This window comes from Sarcophilus harrisii, chromosome 4 (genome assembly GCF_902635505.1).
Source record: "Sarcophilus harrisii chromosome 4, mSarHar1.11, whole genome shotgun sequence".
Taxonomy (NCBI): Eukaryota; Metazoa; Chordata; class Mammalia; order Dasyuromorphia; family Dasyuridae; genus Sarcophilus; species Sarcophilus harrisii.
The window spans coordinates 296,336,503-296,350,411 of record NC_045429.1 but is presented as its reverse complement, the minus strand read 5'-3'; the positions used below and the strand labels follow the sequence as shown (position 1 = coordinate 296,350,411).

The 13,909-nt window shown below is 32.9% G+C and overlaps 1 protein-coding gene across 3 annotated transcripts in view; it reads left to right on the top strand.

The window, feature by feature from the left end:
* MYOCD (myocardin) overlaps window positions 1-13,909 on the top strand; it is a 116,386-nt gene that overhangs the window by 28,660 nt on the left and 73,817 nt on the right. For 2 of the 3 annotated variants that reach the window (XM_031965524.1, XM_031965523.1), the window contains exons 3-4: window positions 10,203-10,252; window positions 12,229-12,304. In XM_031965524.1, the coding sequence (XP_031821384.1) occupies window positions 10,203-10,252; window positions 12,229-12,304 (126 nt within the window). Of the gene's footprint in view, window positions 1-3,791; window positions 3,836-10,202; window positions 10,253-12,228; window positions 12,305-13,909 lie in introns of all 3 variants that reach the window. The other variant, XM_031965525.1, reaches the window with a different exon arrangement.

Below are 13,909 nucleotides of genomic sequence, written 5' to 3'. Positions count from 1 at the left end.
TCCTTCCAGAAAACTCTTAAGTTTATATATATCCTTCCTAAAATATAGCAAAAAGAATTTAAAACAGCACTTCATCTTTTATTTGGTAATGGTATTTTCAACCTCTTTATTACTAAAAACTATGCCTCTCAATGTAGCCCAATATCATGTTAGCTTTTGGGGCTCAATTGTCCTACTTTTGAGTCTTATTCCTGGTCTCTTTTTCACAGTGTAATTAGAATGAACTTTTTAAATTCTCCCTGAATCTTTCCTTGTAATCAAGTTCCTCCCACAATTTCCAAGAATCAAGGCTTTCCTTGATTTCCAGTTTGGGCTGGAATCAAGCTGTTGCTGGCTAATGAGCCGGTGCTCAAACTTCCTGCTGTTCTGTATCAGAGTACCCTCACAGCTTAAAGAATAATTTATATGACTGCCTTCTTTCACAGTCTATTCCTGAAAAAAGCTCTCCCACTTTGAACTTCATTCTATATACTAGAAGAAAGGTACAGGCAAAACATGAGCAAAACAACAAATCTAATGCATTTCCTTCCAATTAGAAAGAGGGAAGAAAAGTTCCATTTTAATTTTAAATTTATAATTTACTGTTCTTCCTATCAGGTATTTCTAGCAGCTCGATAGTATTGCTTAATAATTTGAATAGAAAGCTTTTGGTTATAGTGGAAAGAGCATTGATTAGAAAAGTCAAGATGATTTAAGTCCCAACTCTGATATTAATGAGCTTTGTAACCTTAAAGTAGTCACTTAACCTTACTGGGCCTCAGTTTCTTCATATGTAAAATGGAATTGGATCTTTTCCTGTTCTATGAATTCTTTAACTAGTCCCTAACAACTTTCAACTTTTTAAAATTTCCTAGAGAGAATTCTCAGAAAGATCATGAAATTCCTTCCTATAATATGTTTTAAAACATATGTAAATAGGAGTTTTTAAAATTTATATATTTAGATTGGTTTCATTACAGCCCCAGACCAAAAAATAAAAATTCAGAAAAGTTCCCATCCCACCCAGCAATGCAAAAATTGTGGGAGTCTTTACACCTGTGTTTGAGAAGTAAGAAGATCAGGTTGGTGTTTCACCTCTTCTTTCCTCTGCCCAAACTTCAGTGGAGAGATGAATAAACAGTGAAAGGACCAAAAGAAATAAAAGAGGAAGCCAGGGGTCTCCAATTCAGGTGAATGATGCTTCACATGAGATGCAAGTCTTCCCACTTAAACTATTTCAGGTTGTGCTCCTGAATCCCACTGTTGCCTATATAATCCACTTTGCTTAGCTATTAATCCAAAAGAGTAGGATAGAATTTAATTTATAGACTTGTTACAATCTATGATGATGCCCTAGGTTATCCACCAGATGGACATGTGATATTCATTTTTTAAAATATGACCACATCTTTATTTTAGTCATTAGTTAAATAAGAACCATAAAGCCAGACAGCACCAAATTAAGGTACATTAATGACAAAAGTCAATAGATATGAGGTAGACTACAGGATCTTTTGCCCCTTGTTAAGTGAACCATAATCCTGAGAAATTTAAGAGTCACATATCTCAAATTGGTTCTATGTAAAAACTTCCTGAGCCTGGGAAAGAAGACTGAATTTGTATAAAATTGGCTTTTTTTGAAATGTAGTTATCTAAGCAATGGAAGAACATTGGGAAATAGATTTCTTAAAAAAAGGAAAAAAATGCTCATTTTGCTTTGTGATACTTGAAGAACAAGGGCACAGAAGTAAACTTTTTAAAATGTTCATGAAAGATTTATCTGAGCATTTTTTAAAACATTATTGGAAATTATTTCCCTTTAATTTCAACAAAGTACTATTCTTTGTACTACTAATGAAATGTGATTCCTAAATTAATTTTACAATTCAAAATATTAGTATATAATTTAATTGGAAAATTATTTCCAAATTAATATATTCATATTTCTGTGATTTTTCCAAAGAAATTATTTATATCAGGATTTTCATCTTATTTATATCCTAGTGGTATATCTGTAGGGTAAACCCTCTGTCATATTTAACTAAAAGTATACTAAGGATTAGCAGGAAGATACCATTTTTAAAATTCACTAATTGAGCATTCTAATTCTAGATTATCATTTTTATTTATTTCTTAAACTTGAATAAGTCAGAGTTTCTATGCTGAAGTATATGTTAAAATATTAAGTAAGATTTTCCCTACTCGTAAAATATGAAATTCTAACACTAATTAAAATAGGAACATGGGATTCACAGACAGAAGGAAGCATACAGATCATCTAACTCACCTATCTCCTTTTACAGATGAGAAAACTGAGGCACAGTGAGGTGAAATCAGTTTCTAATAACTTTATAAGAAACAAGGTCAAAATACAAAAATAAGGAGTTTTTATTGTTTTTATTTAAAATCCCATGTTTTTCCACTGTAACAATATTTTAACCCCAATTCTTTGTTTTCTTCTCTGATCATCCCTTATTGCTTTGTTTGCCTTTGATGGAATTTATCCTTTATTAACTTGCAACCATTTCGTCTATATTTTACTTTCCCATTTGTTATGTTCTTGAAGGTAAAAGAAAGAACTGGAGCTGTACACACAGTAGACATGTAGGCATATTTGTCTAATAAATGAATAATCATTCACAGGAAGCAATAGATAATTTAATTAGAAAACTTTAGTTGATTTGCTATTCTCCCCCCCAAAATAACTATTCTGAGCCACAACAACAATCCTCTGACAAGTACCTAATTGCCTAATATTGTTAGGGAAATTGCCTGCCCAGAGATTGTTTGATTCTAGTAGCAGTTAGGAAGAAATTTCTGTCTACCATTCCTCCTTCTTTTCCTTAAAGAAGCAGAGGAAGGGATATCAGTGCTTCTTCATTTACAGTCTTATGACAGAGTTTACTTAGACTCCTTTATCTGGAAAGAATCAAGATATTTAGTAGTTTGGGAAAGATCTGGCTCAGGCCTTAACATTCCTGGTTTCTTAAAATTCTTTTCTTTTTCTTTCTTTTTTTTTTCCCTTGAGGCTATTGGAGTTAAGGGTCACAGAGTTAGGAAGTGTTAAGTGTCTCAGATCAAATTTGAACTCAGGTCTTCCTGACTTCAGGGCTAGTGCTCTATCCACTGCATCACCTAGCTACCCCTGTGTCTTAAAATTCAATTTTGTTTTAATTTCAGGTATGAGTTCTCTCCTTCCACCTAATACTCCATTTCTATTGAGAGAGCAAGAAAAACAAAACCTATTACAAGCGTGTATAGTCAAACAAAACAAATTCCAGAATTGACTATGTCCATAAAAATCTCAAAAATATAAACTCTGATCTGTACTTTTCAATCCATCACCTCTCTATCAGGAGTTGACTAGTATGTTCCATCATGAGTCCTCTGGAATTGTGCATAGTCACTATGTTGATCAGAGCTCAATTTATTCAAAAAATTACCTTCTATATTTTCCTTTTCTTATAACCTGAAAGTGGGAGTGTTCCGAGTGTCATTATCTCTCCAAGTTCTTAGGGGTAGTTACCTTTAAAAATTCCCCTCTGTTCTCTAACTTTGCATTCCCCCACCCCTCAAAAAGAAAAAAAAATGGAAAAAAAACTCTAGTTCTCTTCTCACCATTAGATGAACTAGGTAGCAGAGATTGTGGTTGCTAGGTATGGATAAAAAGAGAGAGCCTAAAAGTGAAAAAAGAAGAAAGGAATTCAATGGGGAAAGAATAACCTTGGATCTGAAGGGCTAAATTAATGTAGATGAATTAACCAATGGCAATGATCTGTCTATAAATAGTGCTGCCTTTATTTGTTTTGCAGACTAATCCAAGCCACAGAATCCACATATTTACTGCAAAGCCTTGGTAAATTCCTAAATTATGTGATCTCCTCATCTTAAATAGCATGAAGAATGAGCTGGGCAATTCCTGCACACCCCCGCACAATATGCCACTTCAAAATAGTGTTAAGATTTTGCTTGGACAAAAAGACTTTTTCTTTTTTTTCAGTGCATTCACCTGACTTGGCTTCTCCATATAAGCATCCCACCCTGTTGGCTGTTTAGCATAATTCTGCACAGAGGGGTCAATCTGTCTACTTCTTTCCTTCTTGCTATTGTGTAAAAAATTTCAGAAGCAGGTGTCTAGACCCTTTCTGCCAATCCTATTCAAGATTCTGGCTCTCATTTATCTTTCCTAAATTTTAAAAGATTTTTGCAGAGCATTTTCAAAAAAATTTTGCAGAATACAATGATCAGAATATTTTGAAATTATATGCATAGACAAAATAAGTATGGGTGTGTGAATATATATGGGTGTAGATAGATTTATGTGTACATATTTGTATGTATTTATGTGTATATCATGTCTCTCTCCCAAGAATTTCAAAATACTTCACATATGTCATGACAAATGCCTCCCAGTGTTGAAACTATGTCTTGGGTATATCAAAATTACTTTTGGCAATTTTACGACTCATTTTCAATACACTGTCTTTCATGGAGAAGTTGTTTGCTACTGCAGTTTTCAAAAAAGCTTTACTTTCTAAAGGATGAGTAGTTTGTAAGAAAAGAGTTTATGATCTGAGTTGTCTTTTTACAAGTGAAGTGAAAGATGAGAAAGTGAGAGTAGAGAAAGCTTAACTGCCTTGCTCTAATTTATCAAAGATAAATGATAAGGCATGGTTTGAAGCCTAAATCTCCCTAATTGCACTTTCAGGATTAGATAAGATTTTTAAATACCATATCTCAGTATCCCTGATGACTTTTCCAACATGCAAAGTCTTCCCAGGTAATGAATGAGTAGGATGATCTTCATTCCACTGTTAGCCAGTTCAGTAAATCTCTCCAGTCATCCTTACCTCTGGGGAAAATGGAATCAAGCTCCATTTAATCACTTCCTCATAGACATTGACATTTTATTTTTTCCCTGATTTCCCATGGACCAGTGAACTATCAACAACATCAACTATTTCTGAAACCAAGATGTGCTCTCCCCCCAAAAGCAAGAGTTTTCCCCACAATGCTGATTCAAATTAGCCAAAAAGAGAAATGCATATAACTTGCAATATTAGAAGTGCAGTGATAGAAAGAAAATTCATTTTCTCTCATATGTCCTCTCATATCTCATATATGATCTTTAAAGTTTCATGCAATTATGAAATCCTGTAAGATTATGATTCTATACTTCTGTCATTTATCTGACTCAGGAAGAATGACTCAAATATGTTTCTTACTGAATTTACCACAAATTCAGTAGTAGAATTTCAAGCTACAAAAGATCTTAGAGATCCACTGGTAAATTTTTGGAAACTGAGACCCAAGTCATGTTCCACAGGTAGTAAGCAGCACATTTGGGATTAGAGCCCAATTACTGGATTCTGATTCCAAATGTAGAGTCCTTTTCACTGAACCATATTGTACAACTTACCTATTTTGTAAGTGATGAAAAAATATATGGTTTTTTTGTGGGGGAGGGGGAAGAAAGCAATCAGGTTAAGTGACTTGGCCAAGATCACACAATTATTAAATGTCAAGTGTCTGAAGTCAAATTTGAATCCTCCAGGGCTGGTGCTCTAACTACTACATCACCTAGAAACCCCTAGGTAATGAAATTTACTCAAAGAGGTACTTGGGCTAAGACACCTAATTTGTTATTTGAAATTACTTTCAGTATTTTTGTTTTGGAATCATCAAAATCTTTTTCAGCCACAAATTTCAATGGCTTTTAAAATGAAAGCATTTGATATTTGAAGTCCAAGGTGCTAAAATGAAAAATAACAATTTTATTCATTTTTAAATGTCATAGTTTGAATAACTCAAATTGTTCACTTTTAGAAATTAAACATAATTTTCTAAAAGCACAGCCTGAAAAAAAAGGTCTTTCTCCTTCTCCACAAGTGTTATTAGTGGACTTTGTTCCATAGGGTTATACATTGAGATTTTAATATCTATTTCCATGGGTACGCTAACCTTTGAACAAATCCATTTTCACACAACACAAATCCAGTCAGTAAGTACTTATTAAGCACCTATCTACCATGGACCAACAACTGTGTTAAGCACTGGGGATACAAAGTAAGACAAAAAAAAAATTTCTTTCCTTCAGAATCTAATGGGCATGACAACTTGCAAACAAAAAGGTATAATCAAGCTATATACAGGATAAATAGGAAACAGCTAACAGAAAGAAGGAATTAGAATTGTGGGATTCAGAATTTTAGGATTAGAAGGTGAGATTTTAGTTGAGATTTACAGGAACTTAGTGGAGTTATAAAATAGAAATGCCTAAACCTAAGAAATGGAGTGTCTTCTATTTGAAATGTAAAGAGGCCAGTGTCACTAGATTGAAGAATACATTAAAGCAGAGATAAGGAATAAGAAGACTAGAAAAATTGAGATAGGGTGGTGTAGTAAATGAAGGATTCTGGCTGTTGCAATAATTCAAGCAAAAAATAAGAAGGGCCTGTATCAGTATAGTGACAGTATCATAGGGGATGAAAAGATGAAATATTACAAAGATCAAGAAATGTTGCAAAGGTTAAATTGACAGGTCTTGGCAACAGATTGGATATGAAGCATGAGAGATAGTGAAGAGTAGAGGATGATATCTAGGTTATGATGCTAGGGAATGAGATGAAGACTTTATAGAGGAAGGGAAGAAGGATTGGGAAGAGAAATGATGAATTCAATTTTAGATGTGTAGAGTTTAAGTAGTTTTTGGATATCCAGTTTTAATGGACCTCTAGTTCAAAATGTTTGAAAACCAATTTGAGACTGAAAGTCAGCAGAGAAGTTGGGGGGGGGGGTTAGGTAAATTTAACAATCACCAGCATAGAAATGATTATTAAATCCATGGGAGAGATCACCAAATGTAATATGATGAGAGAAGAGAAGAGTACCCAGGACAAAGCCCTGTGGAATGCTCAAAATTAGTGGGAAACACCTGGATGAGGGTGCCACAGGAATGGTCAAATTAAGTTGAAGGAGAATTGACAAAGATAATGGCATCTTGAAAACCTAGAAAGATGAGAATATCATGAAAGAGAGGATGATTGACAATATCAGAGGCTTTCGAGACATCAAGAATGTATGCCATAAAGAATTGCTTCAAAATTTGGGAGAAGGAAAGGGACAGAGAAACAGACAGAGACAGAGACAGAGACAGAGAAAGAAAGAAAGAGAAAGGTGGATTTTCTTATTTTTTCATGAACATTCAAATTCAAGTTACAACTCTATAACTTATTATAATCTTGGGCAACCTACTTAATTTCTCTGAACCTTCAATATGGGAATAATAATAGAATAAAGGAAATTAAGTGAACAAGCCAACTGTTACAGTAATTCCCAAGAAATGTTAAAATAATAATAATAGCTAAAACCTATAAAAACTCATAAAATGTGCCACGTATGTTAGGCACTTTACAAATAACAACTAATTTTATTCTCACAACAATCCTGGGAGGTAGTTTCTATTATTATCCTCATTTTACATTTGGAGGAACTGAGGCAAAAAATAACAGATTTTCCCAGTCATACAACTAATGAGTATCTGAGGTTGGATTTTAATTCAGGTCTTCTTGACTCTAAGTCTAGAGATCTCTCTACCATATCACCTAACTACCTCATACATACTTATTATATATTATACATCATGTATAAGCACATATACAAATAAATAATATTAAATATATATGTATATCACTATTATTTACTATTAGCATGTATGTATGTATATATAGGAAAAGATTTCTATTTGAAGGATTTAGGAGATGCCTTGGTCAGGAGATATGGAGAGGATATCACGTGAAAAACACAATAAATGACTATTGCTTTGTTATACTTTAAATAGTCTCCCTCATCATATTAGACTAAATGTATCATTTCTAAAGGAGATCTGTAAGGTTTGTAGAGTGACAAGCTATGAAACTACCTAATTTCATATCCCCTATCACTTAATTGCTTTTTCATAAAGAAGATAAGTTGCTTCTGTATATGCTTTACACTATCACACTTGATCACTACCACATTAACAAGGTTGATGTTTGATATGTTATCCATGGTCTCATGGTCAAGAGATTGTGATGCAGAGAAATTGCATTTTGATGATAAAGTGATAAAACTGGGAAAAAAAACCTCTTGTCTTCTGACTTCAGATGCAGTGCCTTTTTATCACATGACACTGTGACTCAATACAGTTCACTATATTAACAATAGTTGAAGAGTCTCTGCATCAATTTTTCTAAAATTCTAATTTTAGACAAATTAAGATCAAATTTAAAAGACTTGAGAATTAAACTATTCAACAAGCATTAAATGTGTAGAATTGTGCTCTAGAGATAATCTTTATATTTAAATAATTCTTAGCAGATACAAATGATTTTTATATATTTCTTCATTTAATACTTAGTATAAATCTTTAAGTAGAATAGGTATTAGTATCCCCTTTTAAAGTATCATATGAAACCTGAGGCCCATAGAGATTATGACTTATGCAGACAATCATTTAGGACTTTGCAAAATGTAACAGAATTCACAAATATTTGCTTATATTTCATGAATGACAACTATTTTTTAAAATATTTTCATTCTGTATTGCAACTCAAAAATGATAAATATGGAGTTAATTGGACCTATTTAATTTTTAATTTTGACAGAGTAAATGAAAAGACTACTTGACAGCCAAATAAAGAAAATATATGAGCATGGTGATATGACTTGCATAATATTTTAAGAATCTATTAAATTTATTTAAAATAATCTATTAAAAACAAAAAGCAAAAAGTGAATCTATAGATGAGGGCTGGTAGTTACAAGAGTCAAAGATTAGAAAGTTTATAGGGGATGTTAATTCCAAGGCTATTTAAATAAGAATAGAAAAGAAGCTGATATTTGGTACAATGAGGAAAACACAAAATATTAAGTAAATTCTATTTTTCATTGTATAAATGAGTTGTAAAATTGTCAAGGGATACTCTTGGGCTTTTGTATTTTTTTGTACAAGGTGTTTACCTCTTATATTTTTTAGTACATCATTCTCTGGCTTCTCATTTTTCTCTTGGCTTCTTACCTTCCCTTAGAATCCTTACATTTATGCCCTGACTTCTCCACTAGTTTCTTCTTATTCTCCAGTTCTTCTTCCTTTCTGCCTCTCCCCCTTTTGCCATAAGTCCTGTCTTCCACCTCAGTCTCTTTACTCAACTTAGCTATCTTCCTTTTTTCTCTGGTCCCTTTTCCTTCTTTAGCCCTTTTCTGTTTCTTTTGAACTCTTCCCATTACTTAAGGGATTACTTAAGCCACTTTTCTGCTGATGCTGGAGTGGAGAAAAATTAGGGGAAGCAAAAACAAAAACATAAAATAAAACCAAATGTTGTGATTTACCATGAGTTAGAAAAAATAAATAAAGTTTCCTCCCCACTCCTACCTCCTGAGGTTTCTTCCAATTCTAAATCTATAATCATATTTGAAAATAATAACTATTTCTTTCTACCTTACATTTTCATGAGGTTAAATTATTATTTTGAGGTTAAATTATTGTGTAAAGTGTTGAGATCATAATTTAATTTAATCAGGGGAAATAGCATCATGCTGTGTAAAGTACATTAAATTAGAATTGATGATACTTAAGTTTAATCACTAACCAGCTGAATTGCCCCTTATAAAATGTGGATATTAGATCTAAATGATGTTCAATTTTAACTCTAATGTTTGATGATTGGATATTCTGTATACTTCTGTGATTGTCACCTAAGTGGATAGCCACTCCATATCTAAAACAAATCTTTTTCTAACATTCCTCATACATAATGAAGTAATCCTTTTTTTTTTTTTTGCTACTAAAAAGCACAGTAAGAGCAAGTAGGTAATAGTTCTCCCAAGAATTTTCTTTATTTCTCCAAATTTCAATTTCATATTTTTTCTTCTATTGCTCTTATAGCTTTTACTTCCTGTGGGCTTCATATATTGGTAAAAGTTCAAAATGGTTCACATTATTCCTGTTACTAGTATACTTTCTATGCTTAATGCTCTTCTCTTTTTAGGCTGGAATTCATCTTATGCTATATCCTATAACTTTATATAAAATGATGTCTTCTAGGTCTTTTTTTAAACTCCTTGTTGGTTTAATTAGATGTAATTGTCTATATGGTGTGTGAGTCGATAGAACACATTTAGTAAAATGCTCATTGCTAACCAACAACTGAATTGCTTTCTTCTATTGTTTTTTCTTGTTTCAGCATTGCAAAATCAAACTATATTCCAAGAACAAAGAAAAGGCTTTGATAAGGTAATTTTTGAAAAATGCATTTGGATAGTAGAGACAGGAGTATTAGTTAATTAATCAACTTCAATACAGATTTCTCTAAGTATCAGATGAGGGAAGAAAAACAGAGCATCTAAAAACAAACTGATCTGGGTTATACAGTCCTCTCCCTTGACACAATCAAAAATAATAAATTTAATTCAATGAACATTTTATAAAGCACCTACTATGTATACGTTACTGTGCTAGACATTAGAGAAAAAAATTAACAATACAGAGTTTTTTCTTGTCTTCTGGGAACTTTTATTTCAATAGAGAAGATAGCATTCACAAATTTTAAGGAAAAAAAAAACCTTTTAATTCAGGCCTGTGATTTCATTGGTATATATTCATGAGGATGTATGGTTTTATTATTTGTATGAAGGGGATACAAAGGATTTGGAAAATTCTACATTGCCTTTCCCCTTATTTAAATTCTTTACTGAACAGGCTACATGAATGAAGGAAAGTATAGTTTATTTGCTATGACATAAATAAATAAATAAATAAAACAAAAAGATACTGATATTTGTTATATATTACAAATAAGTGCAAAAGAGGGGCTGTATTGTTCTAGTGGAAAGGTGACTAATATGGAAGTTAAGAAGTCTAGTTTCTAGTTCTGGATATGCTAGCATCCCATTACACAGTTTTGGACAAGTTATTTTACCTTTGTGGGCCTTAATAGATGGTTTTTTAGGGTGCCATCTAGTCCTGACTAAATGTCTATTTTTTTGCCTTATAATTGTTTTTCAGGAATCCTGAGGATTTGTGTATCCTCATAGTTTGAGAAGAAGAATTATATTCTGTTTTGAGTCCTGATTTGTTGCATTTTTTTTCATGACCTAGACAAAAAGAACACTTTTACGGTTTGCAAAACACTTTTTTTCACAACAGCCTTTTAAATCACTTCTACAAATATTATTATTCCCATTTTACAAGGAGGACAGCATGTGAAATCAGATAAAGAGAATTCTCATAGTCAAGAACATCTAGGTTTAAGTTTTATCTATTATTTACTAGCTCTGTGACCATGGACAAGTCATTTATCAGTGTCCCAGACAGATTGCCAGTCTTCATTGGCAAAAGATTTTATACATATACACACACACACACATATATATATACATATATGTATACATATATGCATACACACAACAGATATGTATGTATGTACCTATATATATTTATGATAACATGTGGGATTAATACACACATATGTATGTATGTATAGACATTGTTGTCAGTCAATGTCATATGCGATTCTTCATGATCTTATGAACCATAGCATACCAATACTATCCATGGGATTTTCTTGATAAAAATACTGGAGTGGTGGATTAAGACAACCAGAAGTTATATGACTTCCCCAGTGTCACATAGTAAGCATCTGAAGATGGATTTGAACTCAGGTCTTCTTGATTCCAGGCCAATCCATTGACCAACCTGTCTATACATACATATACACAAATGAATTTATAACAACAAAATTACAAGTCAATTCCACTCCATTCCTCAATTGAGTAAACTGAGACTCGGAAAAGTTAAGCTGCTTGTTCAACGTTACACATGTAGTGACAGATATGGCACTCCAACTCTAGTGTTCATTCTACTACCACACAATGTAGATAAAGAAGGGAACTACCTTAGAGATTATCTCAGTACAACTCACTAACTCACTTCATTTTTCTGCTAAATATATATAAGACTATGTAACAAAACATTTGATACTTTCTCATTCTAATTTTATGGATGAAATAGAGAAATGTGAACCAGACACCTAGATATATTAATTCAAAATTGGAGAAAATCAGTCTGGTTGTATTCTTCCATTTCAATTGTCATAAAAGCAATTTCTCCTTACTGAGAGTATCTTAGATTTCTTTTAAATTTAGAAATAGTACAGTTGAATGATTTAGTAAGTACCTGTCATGGGGATTTTCTGTATTTATATTACACAGACTGAATACTATTTAAAGCAGAAGATCAGAAATAGACCTCAAGGGGCTAACTTGATCGACATGCACATTTTACAAGGTAAGTCTGCAATGGTGCAAAGCACATTTTCTTGCTAGACTGCTAGACTTCTTTTCCCTAGAGTTCATCTCTTTTGAATTGCAAAGTTCTTTTCTCTCTTTGCTGTTTTCTGATTCAAAAATAATGTTATGCAATTATCAAGTATCAATATGACATGGCTTCAAATCTTTCCTCTGTTTCATATTAATTATATAATCATAGATAATTCACATAAGTAGTCCATGCCTCAAGGTGACCTTCTAAAATTTTGTGTGGAAAATACCACAATAAATTTCCAGAGTTTCCACTTACAGAGTTGCTGATCTGAATTGATGGAGGAAGATTCTACACTATGAACATGAAATCATAGGTCTAGATGAGAGACAGAGTTAGAGAGAAAGAGAGAATCAGAGAGGCAGAAGTAAGGAAAAGAGTAGAGAGGAGAAACAGAGATGGACAGAAAGAGAGATAGGGATAAACAGAATATAAAAGTAGACAGAGATATAGAGAAAAGGAGATAGAAAAGACAAAAAGAAACAAAGAAGAAAGAGACAGAGACAAAAACAGAAACAGAGACAGACAGGCAAATGGTGTGCTGGGAAGAAAAGGAGCTATTTCTAATAGGAAGTTAGATTACATTACCTCTCAAGTACCCTCTAACTTTATTATTCTATGATCTTATATATCAAATACCGGACCAACCAGAGGTCCTCTGTTGTAGTTTCCAATATACAAAATTGGTTGATTCATCCCACTTTCTCTTCTTAAAATTACTCTTGAGCCCAAAATGAGGGTGAGGGAATAGAAAAATAGATGGTGCTCTATTGTAGTACTTTGTACATGAAAGGTATCTTAGAAAAGAATGGAAGGGTAATAGTAGGGAAGAAGGCAAAGAAAGGCCACCCTGCTCAAAACATTTATTTTTATTCTTTTAAAATCCAAGTATCTCTGGGGAGAACCAAGCTTTACTTAGGTCTTAGTATAAATTACTTTATTTAGAAAATCAGATCAATAGTAACCTAATATCATCTGAACTCAAGTAATCCATTTTAATTGGAATAGGAAGGAGGGGATATTTTGGAACTGACGAGTTGGCCAAAGTAGGGTATGAGATTTTTAACATCCTGAATGGAGAAGGGGAATAGAAACAGATTATGGAAGAGTTCAGAAAATTAAGAAACAAAGATAAACAGCTTATTTTTCACTTTTTTTTCCTTAAAGGCCTTTCCAGTATCTGGTGAAGGTGGCATCTAAAACTTATTCAAGGGGAATGGGAAATATTCAGAATGGCTATTTTCTTTGGCAAAAAAAATAGTTTTATTTAGGGAAGAGGTTATAGACAAAATGAAGGGATACAATAGACATAAGGAATGGTAAATATGAAATACAGTGGGAGAGTATATGAATGACAAATTCCTCAGTGAACTCACAATTACCCAGTAGAAAGGGAGCAACCCATGAGATTGGGATATTCTCCTAACTGGTAGGGTGAATTGTGAAATGGACTTAGCACCCTAACACAGTTTGTTAGCTGTAAGGAGGAGAAGTGGGGTTGAGAAGCATAGTGTAGTTAAGGGAGATACCACGTGGCATAGGGAAGGGGAAAGGGAAAGACACCATGAAGCA